The sequence below is a fragment of the Balaenoptera acutorostrata genome, chromosome 1, assembly GCF_949987535.1.
Source record: "Balaenoptera acutorostrata chromosome 1, mBalAcu1.1, whole genome shotgun sequence".
In the NCBI taxonomy this organism is placed as follows: Eukaryota; Metazoa; Chordata; class Mammalia; order Artiodactyla; family Balaenopteridae; genus Balaenoptera; species Balaenoptera acutorostrata.
Window position 1 is genome coordinate 87917158 of NC_080064.1, and position 19798 is coordinate 87936955.

Sequence of the window (19798 nt, forward strand, 5' to 3'; positions counted from 1 at the left end):
ATATTTGCTAAATAAGCAGCCCAATGCTACTTGACAGAGAAGAATCAGAGGATGTGGGTATGAATCAAGTGCATGATAAGTTCTTATATAACCAGGAGCTGATTAAAACTCCTTATTTAAAAACTTGCCTATTTTCAGAAAGAGGTACCAGTCAATAAAAATCTGGATGAGCTACATCAAGAGTAATTTCAGAACCATTCAAACCCACAAGGGCCATTAGGCATGACACAGATACTTCAGAAAAATTTTGTAAAGGTAAATATATTGAATATATTTACCATACAAACCAACAATCCCATTCTTAGGTATTTATCCAAGAGATTGAAAAATATACCTTTACACAAAAACCTGTGCATGAATTTTGATATCAGCTCTATTCATAATTGGGAAAAACTAGAAACAACCCAAATATCCTTCAATTGGTAAATGGATTTTAAAAAATGGTGGTACATCCTATACAACAGAATACCACTCAGCAATAAAAAGGAAAAAAAGAAAACAGGTAACAACATGAATGAATCTCAAATGCATTATGCAAGGTGAAAGAAGACTCAAAAGGCTACATACTATATGAGTCCATTTATATGACATCCTGGAAAAGGTAAAACTATAGGAACAGAAAAAAGATAGTGGTTGCCAGGGGTTGGGGGCTAAAGGAGGGGTTGGCTACCATTTTAGGGTGATAGAGATGTTCTATAACTTGATTGTGGTTATGATTACATGATGGTAGGCATTTGTCAAAACTCATAAAACTATATGCTAAAAAGGGAATTTTATAGGATGTAAATTATGCCTTTAATAAACCCCAATTTAAAAAGTAGTACCATTAAGCCACTCTATGAATTAAGTCTAAGGGCCAAGTGGTGACTAGAATCTGATCTGTCAGTTATTGAACTATTGTTTCAATATTTGTTTCAGTCACAAAAAGGGAAATACAAAATAAATGTATGGGAAGGTATTCAAAAGACGCAAATTAAAATGAGGTACTTCATTTATTTTTGACCTATAAGATTGGTGAAGATTGTTAAGAACAATATTCTCCATTCTTGGTTTGATGTGAATCAAACCAAAAACCTTAAGAGTACTCATCCTCTTTTTTTCCAGCATTTCCACTTCTATAAATATATCTTAAGTAAGTTATTCATTGAACTTACAAATATATCTATTTTAGAGATGTTTACCCTAGTATTGTTTATAATTGTGGGAAATTGGAAGTGGAAGCAATCCTCTGCCTAACAAAGGTAATGATGAATTGATATGGATTAAAGCTTTCAATGTAATTCTATATTGTAATTCTATGTGCACAGCACAGTGATTATGATTTGGAGCTCTGCAGTGATAAACATGGAACATAAATAAAAAATGGAAAAAAACCAGTTCTGTATTCCAGTTTCAGAATGCAGGTTATGTGACCTTGGGCAAATTACTTAACCTCTTTAAGTCTCCTTCTCTGTAAAATCGGAATAACAAGCTACACTCAAATGATTTCTGTAAAAACTAAAATGGCATTTTATGTGTGATGTTCTTTGCATAATTCTGGACACATATTAGGTTCTCACTGAAGATTAGCTTTTACAGTTATGCTTGATATGATTATACATTCATTGATCTGCGAGCATACTCATGATATACTGTTAACATGAGCAAAAGCTGGCTACCGAAGGGAGTATCCAGGGAGGTCCTGTATCACACACAAACTCAGACACACACCCATGGGGCCTCGAAGGCTATTTTAAGAAAATATGTCCAGTGATTACTGTGGTAGGATATGGATATTTCCTATTCATTATTGTTTTGCTTATCCAGATTTTCAAATTTTAAATAATTTACATAAGTTACTTGTTGCTCCTTTAACAGAAACAACAAACAACAAAAACTAAGTGTGGTTGTTTCATAAGACTGGGAATGGGGTCATTGTTTATTTTCCTAGTTTTAGTCAAATAAAACTGTATTTTCTCTACCAAAAATGTTCATAGTGTCATGGTGCTCTGGACTGATTTTGAAGGCTGCCATAGTGTCTCTAGGACAGTCTACCAAAAGGGAACCAATCTGAGAGAAGAGAGGGATGAATGGGTGGAAGAAGTTTTCCATGTGTAACTAAAGATGTGTGCACTGAGAATGATTTTTTTAATCCATCATTGTCTTATTCTGTCCTTAACTAATGACTGCACGAATCATATAATTAAAAAATGCAGTCATCAACTCTATATTTATTCATAAAATGAGATGAGAGAGCTTGTTTATATTCAAAAGTAATTTACTGAAAAGACACTTTTTAAAAAAGGCCTGCTAGATACGACTGAACAAAAAAATCTGGCTTTTATTCTTTGTGTAGTATATTATGATTTATAAATAGTGTGGAGAAATAATGAATATATGTAAGTACAAATAGGAAAAATGACATATGGCAAAGTAATATCAGTATATGCTAATTTTTCTAACCTAAAATGTTGATGCTTGGTTGGAATTTTTAAGCTTCCATTTTCAATTGCCTTTTTAAAGCAATATTAAATTTAACAAATGAGAACAGAGTACAGCATGTAAACATCGATTCACTTCAAATATTTTTCATAAGTGCTCAAAGCTTAGATTGAGAAAAAAGGCCTAAAATATAAAGATATTTTGTTCCACTAACTATTCCAATACCTGATCACTAATACAGTTGTTTTGACAAGGTCCTATGTAACATTTACATTACAGTTCAGCAGCTCTGTTAAACAAAGATTTGCATTATAGAAAAGTAACTGAATCTTAAATAGATTGCCATTGTTATTCAAAAGCACAACATTTTGAAACCTCAAAAGAATTTATCACAGAGAGCACCATAAGGTATAATCATATTTGTCTTGGCAAGAAACCACAGGATTGTTTTGCTGTTGCTATGACACTAATGTATGCAACATTTTATACTATAAGATTTTCTGCCACATGTGCTACGTATGACATAGACGATCTGTATAAATTTTTAAATCCGTGAAATATATCTATAAGGGTATCCTATCCTGCAATAAAATGAAAATCCTATTAAGGGAATCATTATTGTTACAGGAGGGAACTAACTTGTGTTAAGCACCTACCATGTGCCAAGAAGTTCATTTGGGATCTGTTAATCCCAAAAATTACTCCATAAGGAAAACATTATTATATCAATCTTTTTGGAAAAGGAGAAGAGGAATAGTTTGCCTAACCCCGCCTAGTTCTAATGTAGACAAACCAAGCTTCAGACTCAGGACAGACTCAGGACTGCCAGCTGCAAAAGCCTGTCTCTCCAACCTCCACCCCACCCCACTCTGCCTAAATTTCAGCTCCTGCTTCACTTTGATTTCTGTGATTTTATAACCTGCAAAACAGTCAATGTAAATGTCAATGCATGGGCTTCCCTGGGTCACCGTGAATTCCCTTGGAATTTTCCTATCCATATAGTTTTCCTTCGCAGTTGCCGTGGGAATTAAACAAAACATGGTAATTTCTATCTGTATTAGTACACACTCCTTATGCCATTTCCAGATTTTTCGAGCTGTCATCACCGGTTACCACTTTCACTCAGCTGATGCTTCTGTTAATCAGGAAATGCTTTCACACAACGAAGCTTCTTGCGTAGTACAGGTTAGTGAAAAGTCCCCGACCCGATGTACAAAACTGTAATCTTGTAAATTATTCCTAGCATTACCTTCCCTTTCTTGCTGTTGGCAAGAGGGAATTACCTTTGGTTTAAATGATTAGCTCACATAAACCTAAGAAAAAATGATGCTTAGGCTTAGATGGAAAAAAAATTTTTTTCTCAAAAAGCATTTCCTATACCTGGCCCTATCCACTAAGTGAGTTCTCAAAGTGATCTCAAGTGAGCCAGCCATAAGTGGCTATAGTGGCCTGTTCTATTTGCCTTAATAAAACTATGTAGATTATCAACTCCTCTCAGATTTATTGGAAATATTCCATTTTCTATCAAATCCCATCTATCCTTACATTTAGTTTTAAATATTTTTGTTCCCTTGCTAGATAGTGAGTGTCCCTTTCTTTAGATTTGCTGTTTGGCATCAATTAAAATTGATAATGCATAAGCATACATCATGTGTATGTGCTTACCTATGCAAATCTGAATGGCAGCATTCTTGCCCTCAGAACAAGCAGAGGGCAAGAGGAACAAAAAACAAAAAGCACTTGGTGTTTTGTTTCTGGGATGAATGCAGCTTGAACCGGGAGGATCCCTGGAAGGAAGGAAGCCAAGGTGCTCCTTTTCCGTTAGTTATGGCCAAGAGAAATGTCTGAAGAGAGGACAGGAAAATGCCATAGATGAAAGGTCAGCACGTTTCTTGAGGTGGGTGGGGTGGAGGGATAGTCTTCTTAGTGACACCCTGGTCAGCAGTTAGCCCTTTTTCACCGTAAAGCACTGGTATGGTTAGATAACCCCTGCATATAGACCGAATGCTTGTGTGCCCCCAAATTCATATGTTGAAACCTAATCCCCAACATGATGATATCAGGAAATGGGGCTTTTGGGAGGTGATTAGCTCATAAGGGCGGAGTCTTTTATGAATGGGATAAGTATTCTTATAAAGACCCTAGAGAACTCCCTCACCCCTGCTGCCATGTGAAGGCACAGGGAGAAGATGGCCATCTATGAACCAGGAAGTGAGCCCTCACCAGAGACTGAATCTGCCAGTGCCTTGATCTTAGACATCCTAGCCTCCAGGATGGTGAGAAATAAATTTCTGTTATTTATAAGCCACTAGTCTATAGTATTTTGTTATAGCAGCCTGAATGGAGTAATACAACTCCTTTTATCAGAACCAGCACCCGACCAAAAGAGACTTTGCCAAATGATGCCTGGTCAGTCAATATGGCATAACATGGCTGTATTGAGGTCTAGTCCGTGTCATCTTTATCTTTTAACTGGATTTTTACAACAGCCTCTCAGATTGGTTTTTGTTTGGTTTTGTTTTGCTGCAGTGTTGCTCTCCTTCAATTTATTCTCCGTTCTGAACACGCCATTGCCTTCCTTACACTCCTTCATGGCTCCCCTTTGCTTACAGGGTAAGAACCAACTTCACAGTGTTGCATAAAAGACCCTTCACAAATTTTCATCAAACACGACAGAGAGTACTTTTCCATATACTTCTTTTTCATTTGCATATGATCTCTAATGATGTGCCTATTCATGAACTTTGCCCAGTTTTCAATTAGGATGTTTTATATATTACAGACATTAACCCATTGGCAAGTGTGTAGTTTATATCTTACACTTTGTCATTGGCCTTTTTAAACTGTTTTAAACTACTCTTGATAAATTTTATTTTTAAAAACGCTTGAACCTAAATTTTTCTAGTCAGCAATGCAAGAATGGAACAGTAATATCGAGTCCCTCCTTTACAAAATCTACAAATTATCATACTTTGACAATTTTATTGGCATTATCTAAGATTTGTCTCATTTTGTCATTGCTGTATTAATTTATTTTGTTATAGATCTTCTCTTTAAATGAATTTTATAATTTTGCCCTGTTTCTGTCACTGCATTTACCACAGTCAATTCTAATTAAGTCTATATTTAAATGGTTTCCATTTTTCCTGCCAACTCATTCGTAATATGACTTTTCTCAATTTGAGAGCTCTAGATATTGGTGTTTTGCTCAGTTAACTGGTAAGTATCTTCTGGTATGAGTAAATATCTTCTTTCATGAGTAATATAGTTCCTGAATTCTTACACATGTGGTGCTTTACGATTATCTTAACACTTAAATGACCTTTTGGGTGGGAATAGAATTCGTATGTCACCACCTTTTTCATGGAAACTCGGAAGACATTACTCCATTTTATTCTGGCATCTAATGCTACAGAGGGAGAAGTCTGAGGCTAGCATGATGTTAGTCTTGGGTGGTATATTAGTTTTGTGTGTATTAGTTTTCAGTAGGTACACTGTATTATAATCTCAAAAGCTCAGTTGGCTTCCAACAACAAATGTGTGTATATACCTCCTCATACTACATGTTGGTGGTCAGGTTCTATGGATCTGCTCCAAGCTACAGGTTGGGTGTTGGTCTGCTTCCCATGACTTCCCATTCTGGGACTCAGGCTGTCAGAACAGCCCGTATCTGGAACACAGCCTTCTCCTGGAAGAAGGCTCAAGAGCAACAGGGTAGGCAGAAGCTCATGATGGCTTTACAAGTTTCTGGTTGATGGGCTATCTATCAGGTTCACTCATATGTTATTGATCAAGTCCAAAATAAATGGAGCAGGAAGGATACTCTGCCTATAGAAGAGGGTAGTTAATAATTGGGAACAACAATACCATCTACCACAATATTTATAGAATTCTTTCTTCAGTACTGAAATTTGAAAATTTCACTGAGAAATATCTAAATTCTGGTATATATTTTAATTTCCCCTTGTATCCTGTTAACCCTTGGAGCCTAAAGATTCAGATATTTATTTGGAAGGAAAGTTTCCTTATAGTATTTATCTGAATATTGCTATAGCTTCATTTGTCCTCTTCTTTTTTTTTTTTTTAATTTTTTTTAAAATTATTTATTTATTTATTTATTTATTTTTGGCTGTGTTGGGTCTTCGTTTCTGTGCGAGGGCTTTCTCTAGTTGTGGCAAGTGGGAACCACTCTTCATCACAGTGCACGGGCCTTTCACTATCGCAGCCTCTCTTGTTGCGGAGCACAGGCTCCAGACGCGCAGGCTCAGTAATTGTGGCTCACGGGCCTAGTTGCTCGGTGGCATGTGGGATCTTCCCAGACCAGGGCTTGAACCCGTGTCCCCTGCATTGGCAGGTGGATTCTCAACCACTGCGCCACCAGGGAAGCCCTGTCCTCTTCTTTAGCATCTACAGTGATTCACGTGTTACATTTCTGTGGTATACCCTTCATATCTATTATTTTTACTCAGATCAATTTTATTCTCTTGTTCTTTTACTACAAATTCTGAAACCTGTCCTTAACATAACTGATTTCACTTTCTCCATTGTGGATTTTGTTCTTTATGGTTTCTAGTATTGGTTTTAATCTTGCCATGACATTCTTTTCTTACATTAGTTTCCTAATTGTGCCATTGTGCCAGGTATCTTTCATCTGTCATTTCACATATTTTCTTTAATTTCCTTGACAGTAGAAAGCAGGTATTATCTACAATGAATTTAATTATCTTGTAATCTTTTTTTCCTCAAAAACATATTCTATCTCTTAAAATATGTCTCTCTTCTGTGTCATGAAATCGTTTAAAAGGATTTAAGTTATTGTCCTGATTATTTATACTTGAATCAGAATAGATTTAGCTCAGTTTATCTTCCTAAACTGAGTGGGAGAAGATTCAAAGACCCCTTAACTGTTTTCTTGAATAATCAGGGAATCCTTCACCTAGATCTTAAGCCGAAGAGCTGGAGAATGTAGTTTTATAACATCATTTTGATGATTTACCAGCCTGAGAGGAGTGGGAGAAGAAGCTGAGGCCATGGACATTTCCAGGAAGGTCACTTTATTTCTATATGAAACTATATAGAAGCTATAATGAAACTATTGCTATGGTTGCTGAAATATCAGGACTGCTATTCTGTTCAGCTTAAACTCTACTACAGGAAGATGGCATAGTCCTTGGAAGCAGCTTATTTATTTTTTTGTTTTTTACCCATTTTATGGTACCCATTCAGTTCAGGAAAGGGTTCTTTCATCTGGCACGCGCCCATATTAATGAGAAGCCTGATCAGAGGAAAGCTTCTTGCCTGAAGGCTTTCTTTTGGTGTGTACTTGCCTATCTGCTAACCCTGCTTCAACATGGTGTTGGTCCAAGGTGATGAATTATGCTCTAAATAAGTCTCATTCTCTTAAAGGTCGCTCCTATCTCTTGTCCTCACTCTTTGAAATTTTGGAGGTATTACTGGGATCATATAGGATTTTAGTCACTTCTGCAACATTGAACTTCTTTACTGGCAAAGAAAAATTTTAATTGTCTTTTGGTGACATCCATCAAACTAGATCTATTTATACTATATCTAGTAGAAATGCCTATAATCTTACTCTATCTTGTTTTCTCTCTGTGACACAGCTATTAAGATATTAACTAACTCCTACTTTACTGTTGCTAATATAGGAGAGTAAAGCTAATGAACATGTAAGTGTTTCCATCTTCATTTCCTAGAAGGAGAGGCACCTTTTGGTTTTTGGACTCCCGAGAGTAATTAATGGTGTCTTTGTGTTTTGGGAGACCTCCTGAAGCCAGCACCCCTGAAGATTCTGTTTGGGATGCATGGGCCCTTGAAGGCAGGAGCCAGAAAAGGATAAGTTTGAAAGGGAGGAGTGGTGAGACTTGGCTCTCTGGGGCCTTCGGTCGGTGGGATTTTGTGGCTCCTGCAAATGAGACGCACCTACACACAGCTTGTGTCAGGGTCCCAGGACAGACAGGACCTGAAATGGAGACGACTGCAGGTGTGTCAAGGACAGCTGGACCCTGGGCATGATGCATAAAGGCATGCGAGCTACAACCAAGGTCTCCGTGCCCAATTTGGCAGAGAAAAATAAACCAAACACTCTCAAAAGGTTTGTGGGAGTCATAAGGAAGGGGCACAGGAACTTAAATTATTCCAGGGGAATTTTTCCAAGGGACTTGGCTCAATCAGAACATATCAACAGTCAATATGAGGAAGCATAACCAAGACCTCCTCAGAGAGCAGATGAAGAAAACTGAATAATTTTAAAACACTATAATTATTTTAGTTACACAATTTTTCATGAATATAGCCTCATTACAGGAAGATAAAGAGAAAATGAGAGAGAAAAGGAAGAAAGGAAGGAAGGAAGGGAGGGAGGGAGGGAGGGGAGGAAAGGGAGGAAGACAGAGACAGGAGAGAGAATCAGGTCCACGATGTCAGTTGCTCTCAGACTAGTGTCTGTAGGTACCCTTCCCCCTTCTCTCTCTCATCTATATGCTCTTTTCTTTCCTACTAGAGAGAAATATCTTGTGCGGTGTTTTGCACAACTGGCTTCATCATACACAGACACATTTTATATATATCAACTTACAAAAATTTTACAACATACTAGAAAACTTTCCACATCTTGATTTACCTCATCCATTTTAACTGTTGAATAGTAATAATAATTATAATTCATAATGATTAAGGGCTTCAGAGGTGCAAGACACTGCTCTAAAATGCTTGACTATTATCTTATTGAACTCTTACGACTATCATTCTATGAATCATTCTATGAAGGAGAAAACTGAGTCACAGAGCATTTAGGTAAGCTGCCCAAGATCCAAATTGTCCATAATTGCCAGCTGGTCTACCTCTAGAAACTGTAAGCAGAAGTACCACACTATAATGTACTGGATCCCATTGTAGGAATGTATCACATTGTAGGAATGTATCACAACTGATTTAATAATTCACTACAGATATACATTTAGATCTTTCATGATTTGATATTACAAACGGCTGTAATAAAGTTACTGGTAACTTAAATAAGTGGACATTGAGATATGATGGGCTACTTTCCACAGATGATTAATTCTTTTCATAAAACCAAATGTAATGAATGTTCAGATTTATTTAGCCTTCAGAAAAATCATGACTTTTCCTCAAACTGTGGTAATTAACTATATGACAAACTCCCTATAATTAAAGGATAAATTGCTGGCATTTTATAAGCAAGAACATTTGCATGCTGTAATTACTCTGTAGTGTACCATTTATCAAACATGTACTTTGAACATAAGAGGTTATATAAGTACATAACTTCCAAAGGAAACCCTTTGCCTTCTCCATGTAAAACTGACAACCAGAAAATGATAGTTTGGCATAAGAATGCTAAAACACTAGGCCATGCCTGTGGACCACACTTTAACACTGGGCCTCCTTTCTCTCCTCAGAGGGCCAGCTTTAAGGATCTAATGTCATTCTCCAACTATCAATTATTAAGATCAACTTACTGGGGAGCGATTTGCATTCACTTGTTTCCCACTGTAAACTATGATGAAAAGCAATATATTTACTCCAAACATTCTTTATCACAGAAAGAAGAGAAAGCTACTGTGGGCTTCCCTGAAGTGATGGTCTTCCTCCCTTTCTGGCTGAAGAGCTCAAATACATGTCCTCTCACCCGCAGAGCTCCTGGGGGAAGCTTCTGAGACTCATGTTCTTCCTGTGGTCTATGTGAGTGAGGGCAGCAGACCACAAACTGTGCAGACAGTGTTCTGCCTTGCAGACAGGGATGGAGAGAGCAGAGAGGGAAGTTGGAGCTCAGCAGGGTGAGCGTAAATGTGCTAGGTGTGTGAAGGGGAGAATCAAAGTAGATTCCAATCATCTTTATTGCCTAACTACCAGAGTGAAGACAAGGCACATGAATTTGTCATAAACAAAAATATTAATGAAAGAAAGAAGTTAATAAACACGGATCTCTTGCAATCTATGGATTCTAACAGAATACGTTTGCTTTCACCATCTAACATCTTAAAAGTCACTATAAATAAAAATGAATTTGCATAAAATCAAGAACAGAAATATTTTAATAACTTAATATACATAATGATGTAATGGTATATAAGAATATCTGGCAATGCTAGCAGACCACTAAAGAACCGTTATGCAAATAAATATGTTAAAAAGCAGAAGGCTGTGATTTTTGTTCAAGTTAATATATTGAGAGGTATATAAAATAAAGACTATTTTTTACCCTGACCATTTTCTTCAAAGTATGTTTAAGATCTCTTCCTAAATTCTACTGTTTTCTATATTTAATTTAAAATTAAACAAGACTGAATTTTATACGTATTATTCACTTAAACATATATTTTATCACATAGGCATATGTCTTGGGTGACTACATTGTATAATTTTTCTTTGCTGTTTATCAGTGATATGGACATTTGCAAACTGCTTAACTACTTGGAAGTTCAGTTTTCTTAACTGTATAATGAGGAAATTTATTATAAGAGGGCATCAACTAAACCACTGTAGAAAAAGATGAAAACAATCCAATGACTCAAAGAGAAAAGGAATTTATTTGTTTTTCAGAACCATCTAGGGTATGTATGTGGACTGCTCCATGAGCTCATCCAGAACCTAGGCTGTCAAGGAGGGTAGGTCATCTTTGAAAATTAAATACTATTCCAGTCATTTACCTTTTCCATTTGGCGAGAAGGAGTACAGAATGTCCAGGACAAGAGTTTTCAAAGAGATGACCCAGAGGTTGTTGCACCTACCCTTCTGCTCACATTGTATTGGCCTAAACTTGGTGGCATGGTCACACCTAACTGCAAGGGAAGCTGGGAAAAAGACTGCAGCTGGGCAGCTGTGAGTGTAGCTAAAATTGGAGTGGGAAATTTCAGTAACTAAAAGGAAGAAGTGGAGAAGGAATACTGGTCAACTATTAGCAGTCTTTGCCACTAATAATACTCAGCTTTAAAAATTGTTGTAAAGAACAAAATTCTACTTGTAGAGTACAGAAGTATTTTTGTGGAAGCAATCAGCATAGTATTTGACACATTCTGAATGATCACTAAATGGTCATTGCTATTTTATTACCATCATCATCATCATCATCTAGTGTCTCTATCCTCATCTAAATGCTTGAATTCCTTCCGCAGTATCATGGATAAGTGATTATTTAGCTATTCTTGAATCCCTATAGTAAAAAGAAATTTCATTGCTTTTAAGGTGGGAATTCCACTTTCAGAAAGTTGTTACTACTTACCAGACATGATTTATCTTTCTACACTTTCATTTCTTTCATCCTAATTGTGATCTCTGAGGCCCCACAGAACAAATCGCATCCCTCTGCCATACGACAGTACTTCAGATATTTATGGGAAGCTATTGCTTCTTTCTTGAGTTTTCTTTTCCTATAAACTAACCATTTTTGTTCCTTCCAATCTCTTATAATCCATGATTTTGAGTCCACTCACCATCTTAGACACATCTATTTGCTCACTTAACAAATATTTATTGTCAACCTTTCTATTTTATCAATATTCACCTTTAAACCATGTTGCCAAGGGCAGTACACAGTACACAAAGTTAGTTTGAGCAAAGCAAACCATCAAACCCCTCATTCAGGATATCATTTTCCCTAAGTGGGACTTAAAACCATATTAACTTCTGGAAGCCATATCATGCTGTTGACCCAAGTTGAGTGGTAGACTACTATACTCTCTGAGCCTTTTTCATTTGTGCACTTAACCTAGACATACCCTACCCTACAGGAACTTTTTTAACAAGTCCAAATACAAAACACTTCCTTTATTTCTAGTTAATTGTTAGTTGTATCTTTATTGTACTCTTCCAAGAATTTTTATTCTTTCATCCAATGTATTAATTATCCCTTACAGACTCAGACCATCTAAACCACCAATTAGCATGTAACTGAACTCTTCATCTAAGATATTGATCAAAATCTCGATGTGGACGGGGCTGAGGAGAAGCCATTAGTAACCCTCTGAGCAGTCATTTAAAGTCTCAAGAAAAGTTATTGTTATCTACCTGGATTCTCTGTTCATTGCTATGCTCAATGAGGCCTTGACCTGCCATTCAAAGTGCTACCTAGTCAGGCTCCCTTCAGCCCAACCCGACCCCCAGTGCCCCCCTGAGCAGGAGAGCATGACTGGTGATTCCCTGCTGCCAGAACTTTATACACTGAGGTTCAACAAATATTTACTGAGTCCTGATTATGTGCCAGTTGTTACATTAAGCAGTTTCTCATATAAGTGAGGCATGGAAGAAATGGAATATATGCTATGAAAAAATGCTTATATTCTCAAGTAAAACTATCTTATTATTTTGCCCATGTGTGGGGACCACTGTGTAACATTCCTATCTTGAAGCTATGGCAAATTACAGAACGCATCCCATGTACAGACTCAGCTTTTAGCATGAGGGATATGAAGAAATGTTTTCCATGTGAGATGCATTTTTCTAAGATGTTGTATTCAGTGACTAAATTCTTGCTAAATACCACATTAGACTCTGAGCTTGTTTTAGTAAATCAAAAATGACTGTGTAGGAACTCTCAAGAGTAATTATTCATTTGCTCTAACAATCACATTTAGAATTTAAATTATGAATCACCTGTACAGATGTTACCTTTTCCAAAGGACTTTCTACTCGAGGAATGCTGATCATTGGCATCTGTGCCAGATTATCTGTGTGTATATGCTCATTTTCTGGTTGTCTTCCTCTGAAATTATTTACCACACACACGACCTAAAATTTTGGGAAAAAATACAGTTAAAGTAAAGCCATGCTCCTTATAACTATGACCCTTGTGAATAGCCTGATAAATCTAATCACAGTAATAAAGTATTGGAATTACTTAAATATTACATGTCTATAACTTTACATCCAGATTTATCTTGTGTAAATTGTAATGGTTAATTCAGCGCAAGCATGTTCAAGAACATTTATCAATTAATACGTAGCTCAGTTAATGATGATTTTATTATTCCAAAATTTTCATTAAATTAGGTTATAGTCAATGCTCAAATCAATCCAAAAATAAGATCATAACCCTATAAAAATTCATAGCAAGCTAACCTTTCCTTATTGTGGCTAACCTACAACTTAATTTAAATGTTAATTATTTCCCATTGCTTTAAGATCATTACATTCATAATAAACCTTCTACAATTGGCACTTTCTAATTTAGTAGCATCCTTTAATTAACCTAATCTATTGTCTATTATTGTATCCCACATATATTTGGCATTTTGACAATAGCTTACTACTGCTACCACTGAAATAGAAGACCTTCTACATAAAGGAAACTGGCCCTTGTTTCAATTGATTATATCCCATAAGTGACAGAATTTGAATTAAACCAGAAGTTCTCATATTCTAGTGTGCATAAAATGACACTTCTAAAAATGCACATTCCTAAGCCCTCTCCTAAAAATTCTGATTTCACGGATGAAGGATAAGGCCTAGGAGTTGCCACTTTTAAAAGGCATTCCTGAAGCTTCTGATGCAAGTGAGTCAAACTTTAAGAAATAGTGATTTAAACAATACAGGAAAATTATTTGCTCTTATTTGCTTATATTGAACTAATGGGTAAGCTATTCTTGAGCCTTCTTTTTCTGGGTTTTATATTCTATTATCAAACCAAAATATAGAACTTACTTGCATTTTATAACCCAACATTCATTTAAAAAAATAAATGCTTAATATACAAATATAAATTTACACTGTATATTTTTCACAAATCCTCCATTGGAAAGCCTTTCCTTTAGTAGGGCTCATTACTGAATATTTTCAAAGGCCAATTAGATCTTGGTTACTCTCCAGTTTTTACATAAAATTTTCAAATCTACAAAATAACACATACTCTGAGACTTTATCTCAGAAAAACAATTTCCTTGCAAATTGCTATATACTTATTATCCTTCCACTCCCTTGAATAATTACAGATCAGAAGCATAGATCAAAGCCTGATAATTTGATACCTCAGCTTCATCACTGCCATCAAGATGTTTAAAGTAAGGGATGGCAAAGGCTTAGAGATGGGTACTTGATAATCCTTCTATCAAATGTTGACCCTGCAAAGGACTAATAGATAGTGTTTTGTCTGTAATGGGCAGAGAGTATATGTTTTTGATTTTGCAGGCATACAATCTCTGCAGCAAGTACTCAGCTCTGCCATTTTGGTGTGAAAGCAGCCAGAGGCAATTCATATAGGAATAGGCATATCAGTGTCCCAATACAACTTATCACACTGCTATATTTAAAATGGATAACCAACAAGGACCTACTGTATAGCACAGGGAACTCTGCTCAATAATCTGTAACAACCTAATTGGGAAAAGAATTTGAAAAAGAATAGATACATGCATATGTATAACTGAATCACTTTGCTGTACACCTGAAACTATCACAACATTGTTAATCAACTATACTCCAATATAAAATAAAAAGTTTAAGAAAAAATAAGCAGCAGACCAAATTTTGCCTATGGGCTGTAGTTTGCCAACTGACTACTGCCAAGAGCACAAAGAATATAATCAAGAATTTTAGCCAACAACAACATAACAAACAGCAGCTTCATACCCATTTCATGAAATATATACACACACACTCACATTTCCCTTTTCATTAATATTATAAATTAATGGAAAATCGGCAGATGAAAAACATTGCTACAGATTCTTCTGAATTAAAATTTGCTAAAATAACTATGTACATAGACAAAAGGAAGTCATCAGATGAAGAAAGATTCATCTAGAGTTAATATGGGCTACTGAAATTAGTATAATTGCTTTTTATGCTATTTAGGTTTGGAAAACTCTTTGAAAGGTATTATCAGTTATCTCTTTGCCTTAATTGAGGGCCAGGACAACACCCCATTGAAGCAGCTAAGAATTCACATGTGAAATATTTAATTGCCTAACACAGAGTAGATATTCATTAAAGCATTTATTAGCATAATGATTACTCTTCATTACTGTTATTATTTAAATCATAAGGAAGGAAATTACCAAATCTTCCCTAGAATCATATTCAAATATTTAGTAAGTCTTGTAACGTTCACAAGTATGAAACTGATATCCTATTAGAAAAATACTCAAAGAAAAGCAATTGACCTGTTTTTTTGATCCTGAGTCTGTAAGTTCTTGAACAGTCCTCTAGGTCTCAAGTCTTCTCAATTTGAAAGTGAAGAGGTTGCAATAGATTAGCAAGTTAGCTCCATTTCTTTGGTTGGCAAAGGTATGAAAAATGCAACAAATGTTCAAAATAAAACCCAAGATGCGCCCATCTCCTGGCCCTACTCCAAAACTTGATCTTTTTCTGGACTCTCTCAGGGAAAGGCAATACCCCTCACATTCCTGTTCCCCTAATGCAGTTGCACGAGGCTGACAACTTGGACACCTCCTATACTCAACCAGTCACTCAATTTGCTCAATTTCCTTCCTAAAGATTTTGATTTCTTATATCTGCTTTGTTCTATCTCCGACACCGACTCCATCGACTAAGCAATCACCACCACTTGCCTGAATTCCTGCATGGCTTTCTAAAGTCTCCCTGAATCCAATCTTGGCTTCCTCTGATCCCTTTCTACAAAGAAGTGAGAATGGTCTTTCCAAAATGCAAATTGTGTCATGTCAACCTTCTTAAAACCACTTTGTGGCTTGGCTTCTCATTTCTCTCAAAGTGTAAACTCTGGCCCACCTTTCAACTTTCCTTCTTGGTTATCCAAACACCTTCTGCTCCCTTTCACTGCCTTTTGCTTGGAATACTCATCTCCACTGTCTTTGGGCACCATATCTTACTCATCTGTGGTATCGCCATCTCCCCTCCACTTCCTTACTAGTCTTCCTTGACCCCAGGCTGTTTTTGTTCGTTTGCTTGTTGGCAAGGACCTGTGATTCTTTTCAGCCAAGCACCTATCTCTATATGAAATTATACATCTGTTAGAATAGTATTTTGGTTGATGTGATTCTCTTTCAAGGTTATCAGCTCCATGGTAGCAGATACGGTTTTATTTTTCATCACTATTGTATTCTCAGTGTCACCGTGAATGAACAGATTAATGAATGAGCATGTATGTATCCAGCCTAAAAATTCTCAAATTTTCTAACGTTCCTGTATAATTTAAAGTGATTTTCTTTTGAAACATTCTATTTTTACATTAGTGGTTTCCGTGAGTGTAATTCTACCCTCTCTTCCAAAAAATGACACTCCTAAGTCACCATTACACATAGATTTTTGTTTCCTTTTTCCGGTAGTGATAATAAATTAATCTGATTCATCTGTGATCATTTTCCCTCTTCCTTGTGGCAAATAAAACATCTCTGTTGTATGGGGCTATGTGCATGGGCTTTGGGGTCAAACAGGCCTGGGGCTTAATCCTGGGCTCTTTCATTTACGAACTTTGTGAGCCCAGGCAAGTTACTTAATATAACGAGACCTGTTTCTCTTATCTGAAAAATGAGGACAATAATAACTACATCTCAACATGCTGTTATGAGGATTAATTGAGTTAATATAGTAAAGAGTATTCAAATAATTCCTATTATTATTATTATGATATTACATATGTCAACCCGACAAACTTTTGCTTTGGCTCAGTAAACTTGAACTTTTCTGCTGGACACTAATATGCATCTTTGTTGTAAGTGCTTTGAGGCACACATTTTTATAAAACAATATTAGTCAATCTACAGCTATTGTTCAACTAGTACTTGCTTTGTATTTTCCTAAGCTTGGGGATTTTGTTCTCTAACTTTGAAGAAAAGGCACATGAGATAAGAATAATAAATTTACTACAGAAGGTAATTACTTGATAGATTGTTAACAGGACTGACTTCAAGTGCAGTGGAAATTCAGGAAAAATGGGAGAACCATGTAATCAGGAACACTTCCTGGGGAAGCTGGGATTTGTCTAAGAAAAATCTCAAGTGCATAAAGGATTTGAATACAGTCATCAAAGGTGAAGACCATGATACCTAGAGCCTTCTCTGTACCACACACTCGACTGCCTTTATTATATATGTGATTTCCCTTAACCCTCAAAAGAGCTCTGGGAAGTAAATAAAACAGTTCATTCATTCATTCATCAAATATTTCCTGAGAACCTCCTATGTACCAGACCCAATACTGAGAATACACAGTGATGAAAACAAATAAACACCTTCTCTGTGAGTGGCTTATATTCCAGTGGGTTTGATAGCAAAAAACAAAACCAAAAATATTATACGTGGTATATTAAAAGTTGGATTACACAGTGGAGAAAAGTGAATAGGAAATGAGAAAAGGAGTCCTTGGGGAGGGGTATTCACTTTAAATACAGTTCAGGGGAGGCCTCACTATTTTAGGGATGATGAGGGGCTAAGTGACTTCTGTGATGTCACACATCCAGCAAAAGTGGCAACAGAAGGATTCAACCTAGGTTTGTCTGACTCGCACTCCTGTTTTGCTCTCTAAACTATACAGAGGAGTGGGTGTTCCAGCTGAGGCAACGTACAGGCCGGACAGAGCCTATCTGTGTAAGAGAGGAAGAAAACTGACTGGATTCCATGTGAAGGAGTTCCACTGTAACAAAGGAAACATAAACTTGGCCGGGAAGAGTGAAGCCAGATTATGGAGGATCCCAGAAGTCCAATGGAAGTGTCTGATTTAATGCAGCAGGAAAGAGGGTTTTGTTTGTTTGTTTGTTTTGCTTTGTTATTGGCAATGAATTATGGTATCATGTGTATGAAGCAGAATGTGAGGTCTTTGGAGGACAGTCTGAAGTGAGCAGGCAGCTAGGAACCCATTGATATAATAATAGAGGAAAGAAGTTTTGATCTCTAAAATCGAGAGGTTATGGTCAGAACAGTACAGAAATACGACATGGGAGAAAGACTCTGTAGTGGAAACGAACTGGAACTAGATCAACCACTGGGTGTGGGGGTGAAGGAGGAGAGTGAGTCAAAGGCAAACGCTAGACACCAGGTGTGCGTGATGGGGGATGTGAATGCCTTCAACTGACACGCAGAGGCTTGGAGTAGGTTAGTGTTAATTTTATTTTGGAATCATTTTACTGATCTGCACACACTGCAGGATCACTGGAAACACCCCAGCATATTGTAAGCCAGAGCTGTAGTCACTGCTTGAAATAAATATTCTAGTTAGTTGCCCAAATGAGAAACCCGATAATCATCATAGATTGCTGCCTGCTTCACCCTCATCATCTCCAATGTTCCATCAAGCTCCAAAACATTCCACCTCCCAAATACCTCCCGATAGCCTCCCCTCTCTCTGGTTCTGCATAACTTGTCTCCTCTATCTTCACCTGGAGTTTTATTTTCCAGAAAACATATTTTCCCCAAAGCACAAATCTTATCAGGAAGTAAAAGGACTGACAGGAAACAAACTCTCACTTACTGAAATTATTTCAGTCACCCATGTGGCCATGCACTGAATATACACACCATTTTGTTTAACCTTTATAAATCCTTACAATAATCCTTTAAGGAGGCTGTTTATAGCCTCCTTTAAAGAGGAAGAAACTGAGGGTTGCTTAACGGCACAAACTGAGTAGATAAAGAAGCTGGGATTCAGATTCAACCAGGCTGTTTTTCTCTGTTTCAACTCACTTGGACCCTGACAGAGGCTCCCAAATCACCTACGTTTTTAAACAAAGGTCTAAGTTATTGTCATAACACACAAGGCCATTCAGGGAATTCCCCTGTGTGCTCTTCCATTCCCCTTTCTCGTCACCCGTGCTGGATGACTGGTACCATTTCCGGGTTCCATGTTCTCTCAGATGCACGTGGCACCTTGGACCTAGACTATAGGAGAGGCTTCATACATACTTATTTTATGAAGCATTTCATACTGCCTCTGTGCACTGTGCTCTTTGCCCCTCATTCCTTATGCCCCAGGCTAGACCTACCTGCTTTACGAACTTCTCAAGTTTATAAATTATCTCCTCTTTCTGATTTGTCCCTAATCCCAACAGGGTAGATCTCTTGAGTATATGTATCTCTACCATTACATTTACCCTCTATAGAACTCTTTGTGTCCATTCTGTCCCACCTGACTGCGATCTACTGGAGTACCTGGATTGTATCTTTTTCGTGTATTTATTCCCAGCACCAAGCAGAGTGCCTGGACTAGAATAGGGTCTCAGTAAATGTTTTTTTCATGAAGGAAGAGAGGGAGGGAATGTTTGAGGGAATAACCTATTACTGCCTGACCCTGGAAACAGATTCCCACAGAAGACAGGTCATGTTTATCTGAGCCTCCTTGCAGCCCCCGTTCTTGACACCTTGCCTGGCACCTGTAGGCACTCACATTCATAAACAGTTGGGAATGAACGTATAAAAGCTTGTTTAGT

General features: G+C 37.0%; 1 protein-coding gene across 2 annotated transcripts in view; it reads right to left on the reverse strand.

Annotated features, from left to right (window-relative positions):
* Positions 1-19798, reverse strand: part of PLPPR5 (phospholipid phosphatase related 5) — a 127630-nt gene that overhangs the window by 7799 nt on the left and 100033 nt on the right. Inside the window, exon 5 of one of the 2 annotated variants that reach the window (XM_007169544.2) lies at positions 13072-13191. In XM_007169544.2, the coding sequence (XP_007169606.2) occupies positions 13072-13191 (120 nt within the window). Of the gene's footprint in view, positions 1-13056; positions 13192-19798 lie in introns of both variants that reach the window. The other variant, XM_007169543.2, reaches the window with a different exon arrangement.